The sequence below is a fragment of the Streptopelia decaocto genome, assembly GCF_964273445.1.
Source record: "Streptopelia decaocto genome assembly, chromosome: 6".
Taxonomy (NCBI): domain Eukaryota; kingdom Metazoa; phylum Chordata; class Aves; order Columbiformes; family Columbidae; genus Streptopelia; species Streptopelia decaocto.
Genome location: NC_138660.1, coordinates 2,333,512 through 2,354,112, shown reverse-complemented (window position 1 = coordinate 2,354,112; position 20,601 = coordinate 2,333,512). Strand labels below are relative to the sequence as shown.

Here is a 20,601-nt window from a genome sequence, read left to right as displayed (position 1 = left end):
TCTCAGTTTCTGCATCTGACCCTAGCTGCTTCACTGTTTATTTTTTTCTTGGATATTTTGTGTGACCAGTTTTTCTTGATAATATAAAGGCATCCAAACTGCTTTTTTAATCTTCTATAAGCCATTAGGCAGCAGTGTAAGAAAGACGAGTCCTGCCATTTCCCCATATGCTACTTGCGCTGTTTCCAACTCCTCTCCCACTTCTTATTTTTCCTCTATCGGATAAGCACGATACTCCTCGCACTTGGCTGCTTTCTTTTTTTAACGTCACAAAAAAGATACCTCTTGCTTTTTAAGCAGGAGTACAAGTAAAGAATGGCAAAAATAAGTGCAAAATATATCTTCAATTTTCCATAATGGTAGTTTCAAGTTGACTTTATTCAGTCAGAGTGTCCATACTCCTCCTCTTCAGGTAAACTTTTGACTGTGAATTCTAATTCTACATACATGGGCCTTGGGAGCTGTATAGGCAGATAACCAATATTCCTGTAATCTTATTCTTCTTCTCCTGGAAATGTGACTGTAACACAGCTCTTGTAGTAAGCCACAACAGGTTGGGTTTTTTCCAATTCCATGTTATTGCTGCTATTACTTAATCCTTGCAGTCATATCTCATTTCTACCCTTCAGTTTTACCAGATGGCAAATATACAGGAGGGGAGAAAGTATCAAATACTCAACCTCATGCTTTGCCTTCCAAGAAAGGTGTTATAAGCTAGGTGGGAAATCAAGAAAGTCAGGAACTAAACGCACATACACGAATCTACAAGGCCACTACTGTCCAATGACGAGAAAAAACTTAGAGTTAGCCTGTTATACAACATGCAGTTGTTTGCACAAAACTCCTCTTCTGCATTCTGGAAATAATTTAAAAGTAGCCTTTGTCAAGCTGTTTGCACATCTGTCTAATTTTAGAAGCTTTCTTAAGGACATTCTTGTATTTAATACAAGCACACAAATTGAGTGCAAATCTAGAGCCACTTTGAAATCTCAGTCAGTTATTGTCAGACTCAACCTACAACGTTTGACTTAAGATTCCTGGCATGTTCTAATGAAACTATTTAATTGATCCCTGTCAATTACATATTGCCCCTGGAAAAGTGCTTTTCTTCGCTTTCCATATTTCCCTATTTTTCTGCAGAAAGCTTAATAAACATTGGTCATAATGATATGTTGCAATTTGCAAAATAAAAATCACACGAATTGCCAGCCTAAGTTTTGTGGTACCGTAAGAGAATTCATTTTGAAACTGCATATAGACATATTAGCATATTTTATGCTGCTCTGCATTCACTTCAGCATAAAGCACAATATTTAAGCAGTCAGCGAAATTGATTCTGTAGTATATGAAATCAGTGTGAGGCTTCTATTTTTACATAAGACTCTGGTTTTACTTAATTGTATTCTCACCCTTGCTTTAACTCTTCCTACCACTTCAGCTCAGCTGTCCTTGACCTTTCCAGTACAAACCTCTCCCCCACCAGTGCTGGCAGCACAGGTCTCCAGTTATAATCCCAGTAGAGCTTTTCAGCTCGTGCTCTGCTTGGTGCTTTAGCTCAGATGTTGGTGCTTCATTAGGAAAGCAGATCTCAACAATTGGGAACTCCTGGCTTATCTCAAAGCGAGAAGAAAATCTGCTCTCCCTCATTTCCTCTCCAATACACCGAAAGAGCGACTCCTACATTATTTCCACAAAGCAGCAGGTGAAAAACTTGACTAAACTTCCTTTCTGGCAACATAATCTTGCCATAGGATAAGACTTAGCACATTACAAAATGCCACTTGAGTTACAAAAATACACACGTATAAAATCACTGCAAACATGTATACTTAAGATTACATGAGAATATTTTAATTAAGTGTATCTAATACATTTAAGTGAAATACTACTGTAATCAGTACAAAATTTACTTTAAAAACTTTCAATTTGTTTGAAAGAAAGGTTCTAAGGTAGGTTGAAATCAACTGATAGTTTGCTCCCATTATACTACTTGAAAGTCTCAAGCCATTTATTACCATTTCTGTAACATTCATTTGCAAAGTCACCGAATGTGAGTTACCCATGAAATTCCAATTTTCCTTTTAACAAGTTTCTATCGGGGCTACTTCTCTTACCTTGAAAGCCTGCAAAAGCCACCTTGAGCAGGCGTTACTGGTTGCCATCCACAGCCAGTTTGCTTTGCCTACCCTCCGATGTCCAAAACTGACCTTCCTTCAAGTGCTCCCCATTTATTTCATCATTTCTTACAGGCAAACCACCCAGGATAGAGAGGCTGAGATTTTTTTCTGGCCTCAAGGTTAAACCTGTTCAGAGCAGTCACTATTGAGCAACAGCAAACATACTTACCTGCCCAGTTTTGGCTGGTCAGAGCACAGAACCCACACAAGTTTTCTGTATATGTCCCCCTGACATTCCAAGTAAGTCTTCTGAGAACACCTAAGTCATTTTATTTGTTGTTCTTTACAGATATCAAAGTTATTGAAGCTGGGGCATTAGGTGTGGAAGATAGAAAAATAGCGAGATCCTAGATTTTACCACAGTGCTTCACATGTTGGTTTTTTTAAGTGACAAGATGTGGTTTTTCCTGTTGCAGTTTCAGGCTGTGGCAAGCTCATTAACAATGCACTGAGCAGTTGTCTGTTCCTAAAGTACTAAAAGCATATAGCAATTTATTAAAGACATGAAATACGTAGCGTTAGAACTTAAGGATCACAAAAGTGACAGACTCCTCCTGTTAAATGTTGGCAATATCCCATTGTAAAAAGAACCATTTTTAAACAAGATTTTTTTCAATTAGCTAATTCAGGCACAGTATTTGTAATAGTTCTAGAACTACTTGATTAGAGTTACATATTCTGTTTGTCCATGGGTGTTTTTTTGAAATGCTACTCACAGAAGTCATCAGTAGTTTAATATTTACAGTACCCAACTTAAAAATTCAGTCTGGCCTAAGCTTTGAAATTTTACCCTGAAAGGGACCAAAATTTGCTATGTCAGAAAAAATACTGCAAAATAAGGGGTGAAGTGGGAAGAAGAAACAAACAAACAAAAATATAGGAGTCTTCTAAAAAGCAAATATTTCCATTGAGTAATGCTAAATATGCTAGCAAGATACAATCAAGTATCTAAAGGCTTTGTTACTACATGTAGGACATATTGTCTTACAACATTTTCTGTAGTACTAACTAGTGAATGTTCTGTCACACAAAACAAAAACCAGCATTTGATAATACTTAATTAACATTTTTGCCCAAAAATCTACATTGTAAGTGAAATATTTTAATTACACCCTATTGACACAGTCAAAATCAAATAGATTTATAACAAAGTAAGAAATTACTCTGACTTGATATCGAGTTAAACTTAGCTTAGCTATAACAAGAGCAGAACAAAAGCTAAATAAACCTGTTACTTGCCCCTCCAATTTTAAATAACTTAATTTGAAAACCATTAAGGAAAAAAGGGCAATCCTTGTGATAGTGATTCACAGCTTGGGCCTAATTTACTTCTAACTATAACTTTTAATATTTGGTTTTGAAGTTCTGTTATTCGGAGGAAAATATTACTATGCCTCTCAACTGGAAAGTACTCAACTTTGAATCACCAAATCAGTAGATCTCACTTTAAAAAGGTACAAAACCTTATTTGCAAAGAAAAAGGACTTTGCCTCGGCCAGAAAGGCTAAAGAAAACCAGACAATTTCAGTAGTTTCCTCTGCCGTTAACAACAATACGTTAGCCAGAAAGAGTCCAGTGGAATGAAAGCAAAAAATAATGGTGGAAACCATTGCTTTGTGCCTTAATATTGGTTACATCTCCCCCTTCCTTCCCCTTGTACAGGTGGGAAGCATGAAACTCAAGCTTCTAGGAAAAGGTACGTTGTCCTCCTTGATAACTTCATAGGAAACAATTAATGGGAGAAGGAAACAAATCACATTTGAGGGGAAAAAAAATAAAATCAATTTTAAAAGCTTAGCATTACTCCCACCCAAATATTCCCTTCCTCTCGTCGCAGGGGTAAAAGGGCATCCACTCTCCAACACCAAGTTTTAGATAGATCTGCACCATAATTTCTACCCGGCTTAATCTCTGACTCTGCATTCTTACCCTTTTAGAAATTTTTACTAAAAGGACACAAGAACAACTGTACAGAAAAAAGAGGGTATTTACTGCAGTTGTTTTGTTGGAGGTGCTTCTCACTCCATCTTGAAACAGAATCCAGGAATAAAGCGTTGGAGGGAATAATTAATTGGCACGGAGACTTCTAAACAGATATATCCTCTTTTTGTGGGTGTAACTGTAAAAAGGACCGCACGAAAAGGCTGGAGGAAGTGAAGCAAGCACAGCGACCCATCTACAATTTTTTTTTAAGAGGGGAACTGGAAGCTCCTTTGACAAAACAGGCCTAAAATAAACTCTAGTGAAACATTTCAGAGCTTGGGAGGCTCCCACTGCTCACTAATTTTCTAGGCCACGATTCCTCAGAGTAGATTTGAGACCTGTTAGTAATAGTAGCTAAATGATTACAGGTAATTGCAGATCTAGCTATGCCATTGAATCAGTATTTAAATATTCCATCAAGTACTTTCACCTAATTTACATTTTAAGTGATTGTTTGGCACACAGCAAAATGCTCCACTATTATTTAAAAACTAAGAAAACAAAAAAAAAGTGTGGTTGTCTTCAGCCTGTCTTTTAAACAGCAAACAGATGCCAGCAAGCCTTACAATTTTTAAGGTGAAATGTGAATATGAATGATACTATACTGACAAATTCTATTATTATTTTTTACAGATTGGGTTGTAAACTGTAGCTTTTAAAAACATAGCTTGAATTGGTCATAAACCTGCCATTCTTTGAGTGCTCTGCAGTTGCTGAACAAGTGTAAACAAAAACTACACTTCATGTGTTTTTTCTTGCACTCCATCTTTATGCACAGTTAATTTTTATATACATACTTCTCCAGTAAAACCACAGCAGTATATGCGAGCCATATAACTTCACAGTAGAGTCATTAAGATTTAAGTTAATATCGATGTACTTTTATCTAAAGCATAAAGGAGTTGCTGAATCTCTGCCACGCTTAAGCAGCACAATAATATTGGGGTTTAAGGTTTATTTTACTACACCAATATTTACGTGCTGCTAGGGCGGAACAAGTATGACAACTCTTCTATTCATCCACATGTCAGGAACATAAATTGATTAATAAAAAAAAAATATTCTATTAGTATCTTCAACTGTTTCTCTTCCTTAAATTTCTAAAGCAGCAAATAATGATTCGCATCTTTATTAGAGCATGCAAACCATGATGTGCTGCTAGAGTACTTTAAGGCCTCAAATACAAGACTTAAAACCTAGACAGTATTTTTTTTATTACTATAACTGGAAATACTTTACTTAAAATTGTTTTTATTCATACACCAACCTGTAAAATTAAGAACCTATTATGGTCCAGATCAATTCCATGGCTTCGAAGAAGAATACCAACTTCTTTGAATGTAGTTTTCTTTCCATTGATGGAGTAGACAGAAGAATTATCTCTATAGGCAGTTCTAGATACACAAAAATTGCTGTTAGGAACGACTTCGTAATCATCTCCTTCCTGTTTTGAGGAAAAACAAAGCCAGAAAAACAATTACTATGTCACAGGTTTACCTCATATTTCACAATTAAGCCCAAAAGTTTGATCATGTTCAGGTTTTAAGTCTAGAAGAAGTGAAAACTGTCTTAAAGCTGCATATCTCAAAAAAAGAGAGGAAAAAAATTTTAAAAAATCCTGGAGAATTGGACAAAAATTAGCCCAAATCATTTAAACAGAATAGCCTTCATATTATGCCTTTCCAACCTCTAATATAAGCTATTGCTTTGAAAATACTTAATTTATTCTCTTTACACACTGCTTCAAATCACAAAGGGAAAGGCCCATTTCAAATTTAAAGTGGCTGTGCTATTCCACCCTTTACATTTTAGATTAGGAAATCTGGAATCACCCAACTACTGCCTGCAGTTTAAACTCCTCTTTTATAGTGCTAGGAAAAGGAGTTACTTTGAGCTGAGTAGTTCTAAAGAGAAACTGTACAAGATAAAAAACCCCAAACATTAAAGATGTGACAAATGTGACATCACCAGCTTCAAAAGATATCTTAGGCTTACCTACAGAGCAACAACTAAAATAAAGCCTGGCCTATACTTTAAAAAGTTAAAATTGATGCCTGCTTCTTGTAAAAACTCACACTGGCCTGCCACTTTTCCAGATTAACCCCCCAAAGCATCATCAAATTGGCATGTGGTGTATGCAGAACTTTTTGAGATCAGAGTTAGCTCCTAGATGGTAACACAAAGTGAAAAGAAAATATTCTGAATCTGGTTATTAGAAATACAAGCAAAAGTTATGTGTGTATGTACATCAAACCAAAGTGCGGGGGGGCGGGGGGAGTCTTTTAAAACAATTCCTTCAGAGGCTGGATATTTTGCCACTTTATTATCATAATTTTTGAAATTTCAATGTACACTTCCCACTATTTTAACTGACCCCAGACTCAGTAGTTCATACTTCAGCTCGAATGTGTGCACAAAAAAAATCAATTTAAATAAAGAAAAATAAATTCCTTGCACTGTAACTGACATAAATCAACCAAACTTCCCAGAGGTTTTTAATTGACACAAGAAGTGGCAGTCAATTTATTTTTTTTAAATTTACCAACACTTTATTTCATTCAAGTAAAATATCAGGTTCAAAAATGTTTAGTGGTAGGACTCAAGTTCCAGAATTCTTGATGAAAAATCTGTTTTAAAATTGCAGGCATATTTACAGTATATAAAGTGTAAATAAGAAAGTTTCAGATTCATTATATATTTTTCTAAATTTACATAACCTAAAATAGTTTCTAATTGGTTTGAAAAGTTTTGTTTAAATAGGTTTTCTTTCTTGATATATACACTGATATTATAAATTTAAGAATATACAGCATGTGCAAATGAAGACTTAACTTCTTAAGGATCCAATTAATTTAAGAAATAAGTTTTATTTACTTGAGGTAAAAGAGATGACAACTCTAAAATGACTTCTTAAAATTATTACATTTTCTGAATAGTTTAAAAATGGACATGTAAAAGAAAATTAAAAAAATAATCCCTACTAATATTTTAAGAACAACACTACTCAGAGGAATTTTTAAGCTAATTAACTTTGAATTGATGTTTTACATCCCAAAGATAAACTAGTCATGCTATGAAGTTTTCCCCAGCTCAAACGAAAATAACCAATATTAAAAGTTTTCAAATCCTTAAAGAAAAAGAAAGTCACCACTGTTCTGAATAGAAGCATACATACCTTGTCAATGATCTTTTGGAAGTGAACTTCCACAGAACAACTCTGGATGTCCGTATGTTTGTCAGAGTTATGGATCAGCACAGAGAGTTTTTTGGATCTGATTTTTTGTGCTCGATACCCGAACACAAAAAGCATTGCATCAATGATATTGGATTTTCCACTGCCATTTGGCCCAATAATACATGAAAAACGCTGCATAATAGAAGGAAAAAAGTGACAAAGGGAAATAGATCCTGGCCTGTGTACATCACCCATTTCATTTGTGAACAGTTTAAAACACAATTATTTCTACTGCATGAAACTGCAGACTATCTGATAGCTTAGTTTTTACTGCCAAAGGTAAAGCAGCACAACTTATTTGAGAAAAACAAAAACACACCTCAACTCAGCTCAGCTTTCTAAATTTTAACTTGTTAACTCAAAGCGATACTGCACTGAGCAAGCATGTTCGCAAGGAAAGTTTCATGATTAGCTACGTAAGTCTCTCGTGGGCACTAAAACATATTCTCATTCTTCAAACACACCCCTAAAAGTTTCCCAGCAAACGAAATAAAGAGAAAAGTGTGTTTTTTTAAGGTTTACTGATAAGTTAAAATTGTTCAGCATCAGAAAGTTGCACTTCACTGTTTTTTCTGCTGCCCAATAATGAAAATTTTGAAAAGCACTATGTAAGTAACTCTAAAACTTAAATATTTTTCAGTTACTTTGAGGCAAGCTTACATGAAAATACAGGAAGGAATACTAACACACAGCAAAGTCTTACCTCCGTTTAAAAAATGCTTAAGGTAAAAGAAAGATACCTTATGAAAAGGTCCCAAAGTTCGCTCCCCTGCATAGGATTTGAAGTTCTGGTTTACAATATGAGTTATCATGAGACGAGGAGCACCAGCTTCATTGGCCATTGCTGGAGGTGGGGGAGGAGGGATGCTACCCAAAATCTCTTCCACACTCCGATTATCAAGCACCTCATCTGAGACTGCTAAAAACCATCCAAAATAAACAGAAAGGAAAAAAAAAAAAAAGACTATAAGCTCTCAATGACTAGACACCTTTTAAAATGTTCAACTGGAAAAGCAAACACCTTTTCTATAAGAACAAAACCTATACTTTCGTCTGTAATTATTAAAATAAGCTCAGCGGAATTAAAATTCTTCTTTCCATGAACTGAATTCTCTAAAAAGAGATACTTACGATGTCCCATCGATTCACTAGTGGGCTTGTTCTTTCATTATGTAATTCTTATTCTAACACACTTTAATAGGCACTCTGCAATTACAATAGCTACAACCGTCACAATAAGCCTCCAAATCCGAAACAGGCAAAGTCTTTCTAATTAATAAGTGCAAAGCCACATTTCAAGCGTGCTCACAAGTCACTCTGCAAGATTTGGGGATCGCTGCACAATGCTCTGAAAGCTGTAATGACAGCACAACTACTCTGCAAAGACAGGAAGTTTGTTACGAAAACAAACTGGCCCCCTGGATATCAGCTAGTTGTAAGCAAAGCAGCTTTTCAATAGTTACTAGCAAGTTCTTCTCCAAATAGACAGTAGTTTTTGCCACCAATTTCAATATTTTAATCTATTTGTCAAATACCTTGCTTTAATAACTGCATCTCTGGCTACCTAAAAAGACACACACTGCTGTTTTTCCAGGCATTTTCAGCAAAAACTCAACTCAAGAAACTCAACAAAATACACTGCTTCATGAAAAAAAAGCCAAATCATTTTAAGAGTTAAGTACATAAACTTGACATTTATTCCATTCCAAGAAATCCCATACCATTGGCTGCACATAAATGTGAAAAATCTTGCTGTTGTACCACAATCCTAAGTACAATGTTACAGATTAGGAATATGAAATAGGCTTTATTAGGAGAAAGTCTACAAATTGCTTTTGCACTTGCACTAAATCACTGGTCCAAACACTTTAACTCTTTGCAAGCTCTCTTTTACCATTTTAAAAGCAGTTTAAACTTGCCAGGAGCCAAGGGTTTCAATATTCCTTTCTAGAAGAGAAAAGAGCAAATCCTATCTGGAACAGCTGACAAATTCTATTGAATGTTGTTGCTAAACAGGCTCTATTATCAAGTTTACACACCATCAGCACAACAATCTTCAGACGTACCTTGTGGGGGTACTTTGGCAGGCTCTCTGTCACCTTCATTTTCCACTTCCATGTCACTGGAGGACTCCTCGGAGGGCTCCCTGCCTTTCCGCCGACGGGCTGCTGTTGAGGTTTTGGTCCTCTTGCTTGGCATGCTCCCTGTTGGCTGTTCCCCTTCCATTCCAAGCAATCAAACTACTGAAGGGATCTATCTCCTTTGCTAACACAAACAAGAAAACCCTGTGATCTAAGCATTGAACTACAGCCCCCTAAGGAATATACCTACACCTTTGCCCAGAGGCTTGGCTAATTTAGAAACTAGAGACCGGAGATATTTTGAAGACAAAAATCCAAATTTGAAACAAAACTTCAAGCTTAGTCTCATCATTATATATTTAACATACATCACCCCCCAAAAAAACAACCGCCCGACCCTAATCTGTAGAAACAGCATGAATCTCCCTACTGAGAACTCCCACAGCCATGTTCAACACAGGGACTATGCTCAGAGAACGCAACCGTGATGCTGGGGGCAAAAGAGTTAAACACACATTCGCAATAACAAACTGAGTAGCCATATGTCTTCTGCAAGCACTTTTTACATACACGGTTCAGACCTGACACGCATTTTTTTTTCCAACACTCCACACTGACTATATATTTTATATGGATAAACAAAAAGACCTGCATAATTATAGCAAAGACTTGACCCTTAAACAGTTTAAATCAACACATGCATTTCACAAAATATAACACGACCAATATAGCCAGCATTCAACATTTAACGGAGAAAGCAAACCAAAATACCTTAATCTAGTTGTGAAGTTAAAGTTAACTGATCAAGAGCAAAACGTTACAAAAGTCCATCAGCTGGCACTTGAGCACAGCTCCCAAAATTATAAATAGAAAGCAACCGATGAGAAGAAAGACGAGTGCAGGAGCGAAACTCTCTCCAAAGAGTTTAAATTGCAGCAAGTGGCGAAGTTAGTTCGCAGAAAAACAGACATGAGAAAGTTTACTTCTCACCAGATAAAAAAACTGACGTGGTTAGAAAGTCATCTTACAATTGGTGCCAATCATTTGACGTTTTCAGACCTACCCCCAACCCACACTCTCATGAGAGTCCTTCATTTGGGACAATGGGGGAGGGGGGGGGGAAATGAGAGAAAGAACTCATTTTAAGGCAATTTGAGTCTATGCCCCTGTTAAGAAGTGTTCCGCAATGGCTGTCTCAGACAATTACAGCCTCTCAAAGTACCAGATCTATTTTTTTTTCCAAAACTGCTCCACTCCAACAGAATTGTGCAATATAGACCTATTTACCTTACCAACCCTTCCCCCCGCAGATACTTCAACAGAATGAACACGCATAACTACTTGACCTCTGCTTTTAAATCGCGAGAAATCAGCTGCCACATAACCCTCTAACAAATTGCCGAAATTCGTGCCCAGCCCCTCCCCCGACTCAGCTTAAGGTGTTTGTTAAAAGCATCTCCCGACGATCTCCTGCCAAGTGCCGGTTTTGTTACGGGCAGGGCGAAAAAGACAGTCAGAGAGGCACAGAAAAGCTTCCTTTTTATCAGCCGATTTCATTTGATAGCGATAACTTAACTCAGTGAAAAATTCTCGGCGTTTTTTTCAATCCATCCGTTAACCTAAGGAGACCGACTGCGCCCTTGTCACAGTATTTCCAAGTCGTTATGGTCTTTCTTATTATTTCACTCTCACATTTCAAGCATAAAAGGAGCAGGCAGAGCGAGTTACGAAGGGGTCTCTGCTTTGTGAGCAGATTAAAACCGGGCCCTGTCCTACCCAAACGTCTCCCTGTGCTTCCCCATCCCAGGTGGGTCTCCGATTCACGGTCCCCAAAGGGCACAGCAGGAAACATGGGGCTGCAGAGGACCCTCCTCTGCTCCCCCCTCCTCAAACGCACCCACCGACACCGCCAGGCCGGACACACCGGGCGCTGCGCCCCGTCGGAGCGGCACCGAGCGGCCGCCGGGCAGCCCGGACCCCTCGGGAAGGGCCCTCGGCGGGGCAGCCCCCGCCCGGCCTCCGCGCCCGGGGAGAAGGGGCTGCTGCCGCCTTTCGTTCCCTCATAGCGGAGAGAAAAAGTGAAGCACAAGGCGCAAGGCAGAGCCCGCCGCTCCCCCTCAGCGCCCCGTGCCCAGGGAATCGCCCTCAGGGCTCTTGGGCCGCCCCGCTCGCCAGCGGGGGAAACCCCCCAACTCCACCTGCCCTCCGGCGAACCGCCGCCCGCTCTGCCCGCCGAGCTCCCCCGCGGGGCTGGTACCTCCTGGGACTGACGACGTCCGGCCCCGGCAACGCTCCAGGTGGCGGCAGCGCGGGCAGCTCCGGCTCCCACCGCAACTCGGCGGCTTCTACACTCGAAAATGGCGCCCAAACGGCGAACTCGAACCGAAATTCGTTAGAAAAGCGCGGGGCATGCTGGGAAGGGAGGGGGGCGGGCTCCCGCGGGTTTGAAAGCAAGGGGGAAAAAAAAATAGCCCCGCTCCGCGCCATCTTGTTTTCGGTTACTGCGCGGACGGGCTGGGCGGGAGAGGAAAAGAAGTGAAATAAACCCCCTCGCTGCGGAGAGCGGCTGTTTTTTGGGGGGGAGAGACTCGCGGTTGAAGGTGACAATGGTCCCCCGCCCCGAGGGGAAAGGATTTATTTTAATTTTAGAAGTAGGTCAGTGGGCGGTGCTTGGTTGCTCGGCAACGGGCGGTGAGGTGGTGGGGGCCGGAGCGGCGGCGTGAACATGCGCCGTTATTAAAGTTAAAAAAAACCAAAAAAATAAATTGCGGGGACACGGCGGTTTTTTAAAGAATTATTAATTAGCGGGTGGCGCGGTGACGCCACCGGGCCGTGTCACCTGGGCGGGGAGGGCCCGTGAGGTGGCGGTGGGACGAGCAGGAGGAAGAAGCGGAAGTCTCGCGGGAAGTCGCCATAGAGACGGAGCCGCTTGGCCGCGGGGAGGGCGCGCGCCGCCGCCTCGGGGAGCCGCCGGGACCGGGAGCCGGCGCTGAGGCAGCGGCGCTCCCGCCGCTCCGCGTTCTCCCCGGCGCAGGTAAAGACGGGCTGGGGTAGGCGGTGAAGCCATCCCCCTCCCCTAGCCGCCGGGGGAGGCTGTCGGGCGGCCGATCTGACTCACCGCCGGCGGTGGGCGAGAGGGGCGGGAGCCGTGACCCGCGGCGCGGTGTGGGAAGCGGGGCTGGCGGAGCCGGGGAGTCCCGACCCCCGGCAGCCCTGAGGGGGACGCGGGCGCTGGTGCAGGGAGGCGGCTTTTGAAACGAAGAAATAAACTGAACAGCAGAGTCAATTCTTTATTTTATCAGCGCTGGGGAGCATCCTCCATCAGTGCTCCACAGACTGGATGCTCATACTTTGCTTATATTCACATAATTATTACATATGCATTACAATTTTTGCTAATTTTGACATCTATGCTAAGAAATAGTTGATTATGTTAGTTGTAATTGTTTAGTTTCTTGCATCTATTAATTATTAGTTAAATATAAACTAAGCACTCTGCTTCTGAACAGTGTATCACTTAATCTTCTGTCTCTCATCGTGCAGAAGAATCTAAAACTTGAGAAATATGCCCTGTTTTTGCAGGTGGTCAGCATTTGTCATGTCGATTGGTTAGTGATGGGTACGTCTTTTGTAAATTAATCACAGTATACATGAATCTAGCAGCTTCTCTTCACTTTCTCGGAGGGGGGTGGATAACCTGCCGTTTGGGAAGCTGGAAACTTTGTGTGGAAAACACGGAGCTGGCGCTGCCGGAGAGCGGGTTCTGCCGGTACGTGGTGCCCGAGGCTCCGGGGAGGAGACGCGGACGGGGCGGGAAGAGCCGCGGTTCCCTGGGGGCAGCCGGGGCTGTGCGGAGCCGGCCCGGGACAGCCGCCATCTGCGCCCCTTCCTCCCCTCCGTCCCCCACCCCCGGCTCTTGCTCAGTCTCCTGCCGCTGTCTCTGATGCCCGTCCCCTAGTTCAGCAGCTCTGGAAGGGGACAGAGCGGGGCTCGGAGCCCGGGGTGAGGCTGTGGGACGCGGGGGGAGCTGAGCCAAGCTCTCGGTGCCCGAACAACTCGGTATTGCCGCATCTTTTTTTTAAAAACTCCTAGTAATGCTTTCGGCTAACCTGCGTGTGATTCGGGGTGCGTGTACTGGGAGGAGTGAGGATGTACCTGTTGGTGACAACAGGTGTGCGACATATAGGGGACGTTCTACCAAGGGGTAATGGGATCAAGCTGGAACACAAGAGGTTCCACTTAAATTTGAGAAGAAACTTCTTCTCAGTGAGGGTGACAGAGCACTGGAACAGGCTGCCCAGGGAGGTTGTGGAGTCTCCTTCTCTGGAGACATTCAAAACCCGCCTGGACATGTTCCTGTGCGACCTCACCCAGGCGTTCCTGCTCCAGCAGGGGGATTGGACTGGATGAGCTTTTGAGGTCCCTTCCAATCCCAAACATACTGTGATACTGTGATTTAGGTGCACATAAAGAGTGTTTAAGCCGTTTTCAAATATTATAATAAAGTTCTGGCCCTGTCTTTCAAAGTAAAATAATGTAATTCTGCGATAACTTTTTAAGGATTTTGGGTGCCTGTGTAGTGGGAGCGGGGAGGGATGGCGGGCTGGAAGGTGACAATAGTGACATGCCTGCTGAAAGCTTAAGAAATAAACCATTAAAAACTACCAAGGGGCAACTGAAAAGGTGGGTTTAGCAAGCTGTGTGTGCAGAAAATAGCAGCAGATGAGATCTGTGCATCCAAATAAACATGAGGTGTTCTGTTAAGCAGGAGAGATGCTTACGTTAAAGTGGAGAAGAAATCGTTAACGTTCTTCTACTCCCTGCTGTTTCTTTGCTGTATACAAGTTGTAAGGTTAATGTTTAAGGATTTAGCTTTAGAATTTATGGCACAGAGACAAACCCTGCAACTGATCAGCAGAAAACTTCGCAGCATATCCTGAACAGATACATGTAGGTGCTGAATGAAGGCATTGCCACCACACACAAGTGAAGGACATGATTCCTTGGAAAGTACTTGGAAAGTTTAGTGTATAACCATCGGCCCCTTTTAAATACCTTGATGACCAGGTTCCTTGTGTGGTTTTGAGATTAGAAGGAAATCAGGCATTCAAATATGAGACATATAGTTATTTTAAAATAATTTAACTATTGTTTGTGTCCAAGGGTTGAAAATAACTTATACTTCTGGCACACAAAATTACATGTTTTAAGACTGTTATCCTTTTAATACTTCTGAAGTTCTGCGTAGTAGCTGTTTGACACAGTTGTTTTCATGGTGAATAAATTCCAGAAGGTTAGAAGGCCACGCCGTGCATTGTCATGCTCTTCTCAGAGTGTATTATCTGCTCACACCCACTTGCTCTTGCTTTTTTCCATCCTGGAATACGCAAAAGCTTTAACCTGGACCAGTGCCCTGTCCAGGCACAGAAACAGAAATGTTTTTGCTGTTGCAAGAAGGAAGGGGATTAAATGATGGGACCCTGTTAAACTGCTTTTGGAGTTACTGTTTTGCAGTAAAGTATCATGGACATTACACATAGGGATGGGTGAAAGGCTAGCTTTCCCTTAAAGCTCAGCTCTGTTCTGGTGCTTATTTTGCCACAGTACTAATGTAACGCTACTTATTTCAAAGCTTTTTGATTTTGATGTTACTGCCTTCGTTTTTAGTTTTGGCTACTTATATATATGGGGTTTTTTTGTTTTATTACAGTTATACCTACGTATGTTAATGCTCCATCTGGACAACTGAAATGAGACTGAAGACTTCACTTCTAAAGGAACCAAAACATATCCTTTGTTTCAGAACAAACTGTAGAGCAGCATGTTAATTCTTAATAGCTTCTTTTCCAGATGGGATTTCTTTATCATACATGTCATAGTAAAATACTTGTAAATTTACAGGTGGCTTTTTGTTCTTTTCTTCATCTTGCCACTCAGTGCAGCCTTTAAGGGCAATGTTTGAAGAGATGTTGAGCACTCTTAGAGCAACACCTTCCCTTCAGAAGCCATCACTGTTTTGCTAGAAAGATTCGAGTTTTCCTTCTCACTTGTGGTGATAAGATAAAAGCTTTCCCAGGCCGTAAATACGAGTAGTGTTATATCTGCTTGTTTGTAATAAGACACACGTGTCACAGATGTAAACAAAATTGTAATCTTCCTGCTAATAAATTAGGTATGTCAACAATTTATGTATGATGTGTTAATAAACTGGTGTTTTGCCCTTGTACTGTGCACTCAGACCCTTCTAGAGGTGTAACCCAGTATTTCAGCTATATTTTAGTAAGTGTGTATCATAATAACTGTATTTTTACATCCTAGTTGGCTTTATTTTTTGCTGAATTTATACCAGCTCTTTTCTTGAAACAAAAGAGCAAAGAATGAAGATTCGTATTTCTTTATATAAAACATTCTACATAATCATATCAAAATGATCTCCCTGTTATGTTCCTTTAGTTTTGTATAACCTAGATGAGATATTTTGTAAGCTTGTTTTTCATATTTGAATTTTCAGTATTCCTTAATTGAATTAAACATAAAGAATTAGTTAGCTGTGTGGGATGGACCACAGCTGACGAACTATATTCCTGCAGTGATGATCACCAAATTATGAAATGGAACCTTTTAACTAGTGAGACTACCCGAGTAGTGAAACTTCCAGATGATATTTATCCCATAGATCTCCACTGGTTTCCCAGAAGTATAGGTGGGAAGAAGCAGTCCCATGCTGAGAGCTTTGTTCTAACAAGTTCTGATGGTAAGTCAATTTAAAATATTTATAATTTCATACCACTTTGTGCTTATGTCACTTAAGTACATGAGAAATGCAATACCGAACACCTGTAATCTAGCTGCACTGGTGTAAAATTAATAGCTGTTTCAGATTTAATGTCCTGTAATGCAATAATCTTCTCTGATACAATGTTATCGAACATACCTCTGACAGAAGATATTTAATTTTTTTTATGTAATGTCAATTTCTACCACCTTTGCTCAGTTTCATAAACCACTGACTTTAAATACAACTGCACCACATGCCTACATAGACACTGTATCGCTTATCGTTATGAAAACTGAAGATGACCAAGTTCCCGAAATTGCTTAATATCAATGTAGCCCATTTCTTGGACATGTCACAAGAGCATCTTTTATATCTGGCTTCTGTGGAATCTTGAATATCCCTCAGAAGCATCAAATTCTGACTCTTGTCAGAGGTGTAAGGCCAGTATATATGTTCACTGTGCTGTCAGATGTATATATACAGATGTATATCCAGTATACTGCTATTTGTCCATTACAGTAGTGTACTAATAGTGGACTATATGATCCAATGTTGTAGCTGTTGTATTCCAGTGTACGAATTCTGTTTTGTGAAAGGGAGGTGGGAGCAAGAAGGTTTGGTTGCCTGCTTTGGTTTTTCTCTTCTCCTCGCCAAAGAGATGAGGATTTGATTTTGGTAACTAATTCTGCATGATTTGCCTGCTTTGGCAGGTAACTAATTCCTTTAATATTTTACATTTATTATGAAGCAGTCCATACAGTTCAGGACAGACTTATCTCCTTTCTTCTCAGAACTGTAACGGGGATTACGTTCCACACCATCAACAATTTTTTGCGCATGTTTCCCTTCTCTCATCCTTTTTCTTTAAGGAAAAACATTATGGCTCTCTTCTTGATCTACTACTTTCTTTGGACAAAATACAAAAAATAGCAGTAAAATGAAATTTTCTTAACAGCCCACCTACTTTATTTCCATTACAAAAAACCTACAGTGTGGAAACCTGGTAGTTCAGATGATAGAGTTTCTTCCTAAACCTACAGGTTTTTGAAAGGGGTTGATCCTTGACGAAATCTGCTGGTTTACATTGACCTTGTGATAAAAAGTGCCAACATTAGTGAGTTCTTACATTCTTTCATGCTAAGGCCTAAGCACTGGAGAGTTACTGGAATAAAACATTAACTCCATCCCAGGGTGCTATCTTACTATTCACAAACTACATTCAAAACAAAGGACTGTGCTAACTATCAACGTTAATTAACCTCTGTTGTGGTTGAGATGGACAAACGACATGGACCAAGTTCTTCCAGGATGAAAGTAGTAGATGCCATTTATTGCCACAAGTGCGTTTTTATACAGTTTTACCAATTCATGTCTCTTCACTCTTGGTTACAAGTTACAGCAGTAACATCTCATTGGCTATTTTTGCTGTCATCAATGTTACTCTTTCACTCCCTTCTCTCTCACTGGTACATCCTTAACATCTCCGGATACTCCTTTACTCCCATCTTTCTCACAGGTGAGCCTTACTATCTTCAAGGCTAATTTCTGTTCCCATGCCCTTCGTCAGGAATCCAAGGACCCACCGTAGTCCCACAAACCCCATGGAAAATTACCTTGGTTTGGCCAAACCAGTACATATACCTTTGTGTTTTACTCACCTCCTAATGCTGTTGAAGTTTCCAGAGCAAGTCAATGTGCCACAAAGAATCCGATTGCATCAACATCCTAAACTTGGTTTGTGTTTTGTCAGTGGTCAAAGATCTTGGTGGTAAAGCTGTATTTCTACACAAATAGTAGTGCTGGGAGTTTCTCAACACTGAATGCAATGTGCTGCTCTAAATCTCTACCAGCTTTCCACACAGAACAGATTATGATCAATTGGTGCTGAGAGTTTCCATCAGGATAATAACAATACTACTACTACTACTACTAATGGTCATCTGCCCATCACCCTGTTGATATAACAGCTTTCACAGGGACCTAGCGATAGTTTTAATGGGTAACTTCTGCCCCTGTTTTGGCTAGAACTTTGAATTTGTGGGTCTAGTATGTTTCCTTTGATAGGGGGAACTTATTTTGGCGAGGTTCACGGTGACTGGAACAGAGGTTTGTTCCTGGGCATTAGCGGTCTGGAGCTGCTGTGTCCAGCATGGCTTTCTGTACGGATGGAGAGAAATACTATGTATTTGAAAATGGCAGAGGAAATTAATTCCTTGCATGAAATTTTGATGATTTCTCTTGACTTTTGGCAGTAGTTGCACTGAAAAATTAGGAGGGCTGAGAGTTCAGTTTACAGAGTGGAGGCCGAGATTTTCTCAAGGTACTTAGTGCTTCCCAAGGAATATTATAGAACAAAAGCAGGACATCTTTGGGTCAGTATTTGAAGGTTGGCTCCCTCTTGTTTCTCAGGTATAGATGTGGAGGGACAATGAGAAGTTCAACCAAGCTGTAATTTTCGCAATATTTGAGGCTGAATTTTTAATGACTTTTAGGCAGCTGGATCTAATATAGTATTGCCTGTAGAGCTCTGAAGGTGGAAATGGAAGCTTTTGTGAAACATTAAAGGAAGATTCATTTGTATCAATCAATATTTGCATGCCGAATAGTTTTGTGCTGGAGGACGAGGTTTGCGTAGACAGAGATGTTCTTCAGAACATCAGTCAACCATCAATATTAAGTGAGCTGCTTTCTATGGTTTTCTGTTCTTTTTCTTTCAGTGATAAACATGGGATGGAGGGATTTTGGTAGGTCAGCCAGTGCTCTTAATTTCTGGCTTTTTTATCCTTTATCTTTCTCCATTTCCACATTTATATTTCTAACATCCTGCTTCTGTAAAGTTCGAAATCGCGTGTGTAGATAGTGAGCAAAAGTACAACTGCACTGAGTCAGACCTTCTGTTAATTGATTTAGTCGGTTTTCCAATATTATTAAAATAATATGGTAATAGTAATATTTCCTGTTCTGCTTGGATAATGCTTTGACAGTTGATTGAAAAAATACATAAGGGCCATTACTACCGTCATGAAGAAGATGACTTCTAAAACTCTGCTATGCAATTTTTCTCTCTCTTTTGTTTTTCTGATTTATGTAACACTATGGTATGTAAGAAAAAAACGAATCATATTTAGAGAGGTTGAAGGGTTTTTTTCCACAAGCATTAAAAAACCAGCATGATGCAGGAGCAGTACATTCGGAAATACTTTATATGTGAAACTGATGCAGATTTAGTTAAGATCTCTGTTCTTAAGTGTAATGCCTTGGAGGTATGAATGCTCGCCCTTCTCCTCTAAGTGGATTATGTGAAAGTGCAACAAAGAGCTACAGTTTAGGAATAAAGATTCCTGAATAACACCATATAGAGGTGGGCCCCAGCATCTTTTCCAGGGTGCATTAGGACCTTTGCAGGCCTATCAGTTTACTACTAGAAGTTGGATTACTCCAAGTGACATCAGTCAGTGGCAGAGATTTAAAGTGAGGAGTTCTTGTGGCTTAGCAGATGGTTTCTCTTGCTGCTCAAGATTTTAGTTGTGTGTGACCAAGAAATTCTAAACCAGTCCCTTACTGTTGATTTGCATTTTCCTTGGTAAGGCTTTTGTGTTCATTTGCTTATAGGTTTTACCAGACTCTTTTTGTCTAACCTAAAATTGCCATCCTAGGATTCTGGCCAATGTTGAAGTGTTTCATAAAGATGTCACAGTCAGAGGAAGGTCAGGAAAATGGTGTCTCCTCCATATCTGAAAAAAATGTCAAGAAAGATTACTGCATGAGAAAAAAATTCTGTGAACCATGTCAAGTTATATCTCTGTTAGAATTCGTATGCAGTTGACAGTCTATCAGTTCTATCATTGTCCAGCTTTTGGAGATCAGCTTGATTAACTTTCACTTTCTCTTAATGCAGCTGTTTCTTGCTTGCATGGAGCTTAAGCTGTTTTGACAGTCTTTGCCAACTTTATTGCAATGTGGAGGTTTTTTGGTTGGTTTGTTTCCTTTTCTTTTTACAAATGTGTAGGCCCTCCAAATTGTCCAGTGTTCAGCACAACCCTGATTATCTTAACAGCGTTGTAGCTGGGGTGGTATTTTCTGATCGAAGCCTTCCCCTGCTTCCCAAGACGACACATCCTTCAGATCTTCAAGCCAGCCCAGCGATCGCTCGTTAGTGAATTTTGTATTGTTCAAGTTTGTATTCAGCCCTTGCATTCCTTCTGGACATCTGGGACCTTTATTGCGATTCCTGTCATTAATTTGATGGCTACTGTTTTGCTAGCGGAGCACAGTGCAAAGCAGAACTGAGCTTTGCCGAATTAATTACTATTGAAATAAAGCACTTTCTGGCTGTCACGGAGCAGC

The 20,601-nt window shown here is 40.3% G+C and overlaps 2 protein-coding genes across 7 annotated transcripts in view; one reads left to right on the top strand and one right to left on the bottom strand.

Moving 5' to 3' along the window:
- The window catches only part of SMC4 (structural maintenance of chromosomes 4), a 34,100-nt gene extending 22,235 nt beyond the window's left edge, over window positions 1-11,865 (bottom strand). The window contains exons 1-5 of one of the 4 annotated variants that reach the window (XM_082055513.1): window positions 11,734-11,865; window positions 9,462-9,660; window positions 8,136-8,314; window positions 7,336-7,527; window positions 5,428-5,604 (exon numbers count right to left, since the gene is read on the bottom strand). In XM_082055513.1, coding sequence (XP_081911639.1) covers window positions 5,428-5,604; window positions 7,336-7,527; window positions 8,136-8,314; window positions 9,462-9,621 — 708 coding nt within the window. In that variant the 5' untranslated portion in view covers window positions 9,622-9,660; window positions 11,734-11,865. Of the gene's footprint in view, window positions 1-5,427; window positions 5,605-7,335; window positions 7,528-8,135; window positions 8,315-9,461; window positions 9,661-11,733 lie in introns of those variants that run through there. The other 3 variants (XM_082055515.1, XM_082055514.1, XM_082055516.1) reach the window with 3 other exon arrangements.
- A 200-nt stretch (window positions 11,866-12,065) lies between these two features.
- Window positions 12,066-20,601, top strand: part of IFT80 (intraflagellar transport 80) — a 47,614-nt gene continuing 39,078 nt past the window's right edge. The window contains exons 1-3 of one of the 3 annotated variants that reach the window (XM_082055322.1): window positions 12,066-12,510; window positions 15,187-15,266; window positions 16,012-16,230. In XM_082055322.1, the coding sequence (XP_081911448.1) occupies window positions 15,227-15,266; window positions 16,012-16,230 (259 nt within the window). In that variant the 5' untranslated portion in view covers window positions 12,066-12,510; window positions 15,187-15,226. The remainder of the gene's footprint in view (window positions 12,511-15,186; window positions 15,267-16,011; window positions 16,231-20,601) is intronic. The other 2 variants (XM_082055321.1, XM_082055320.1) reach the window with 2 other exon arrangements.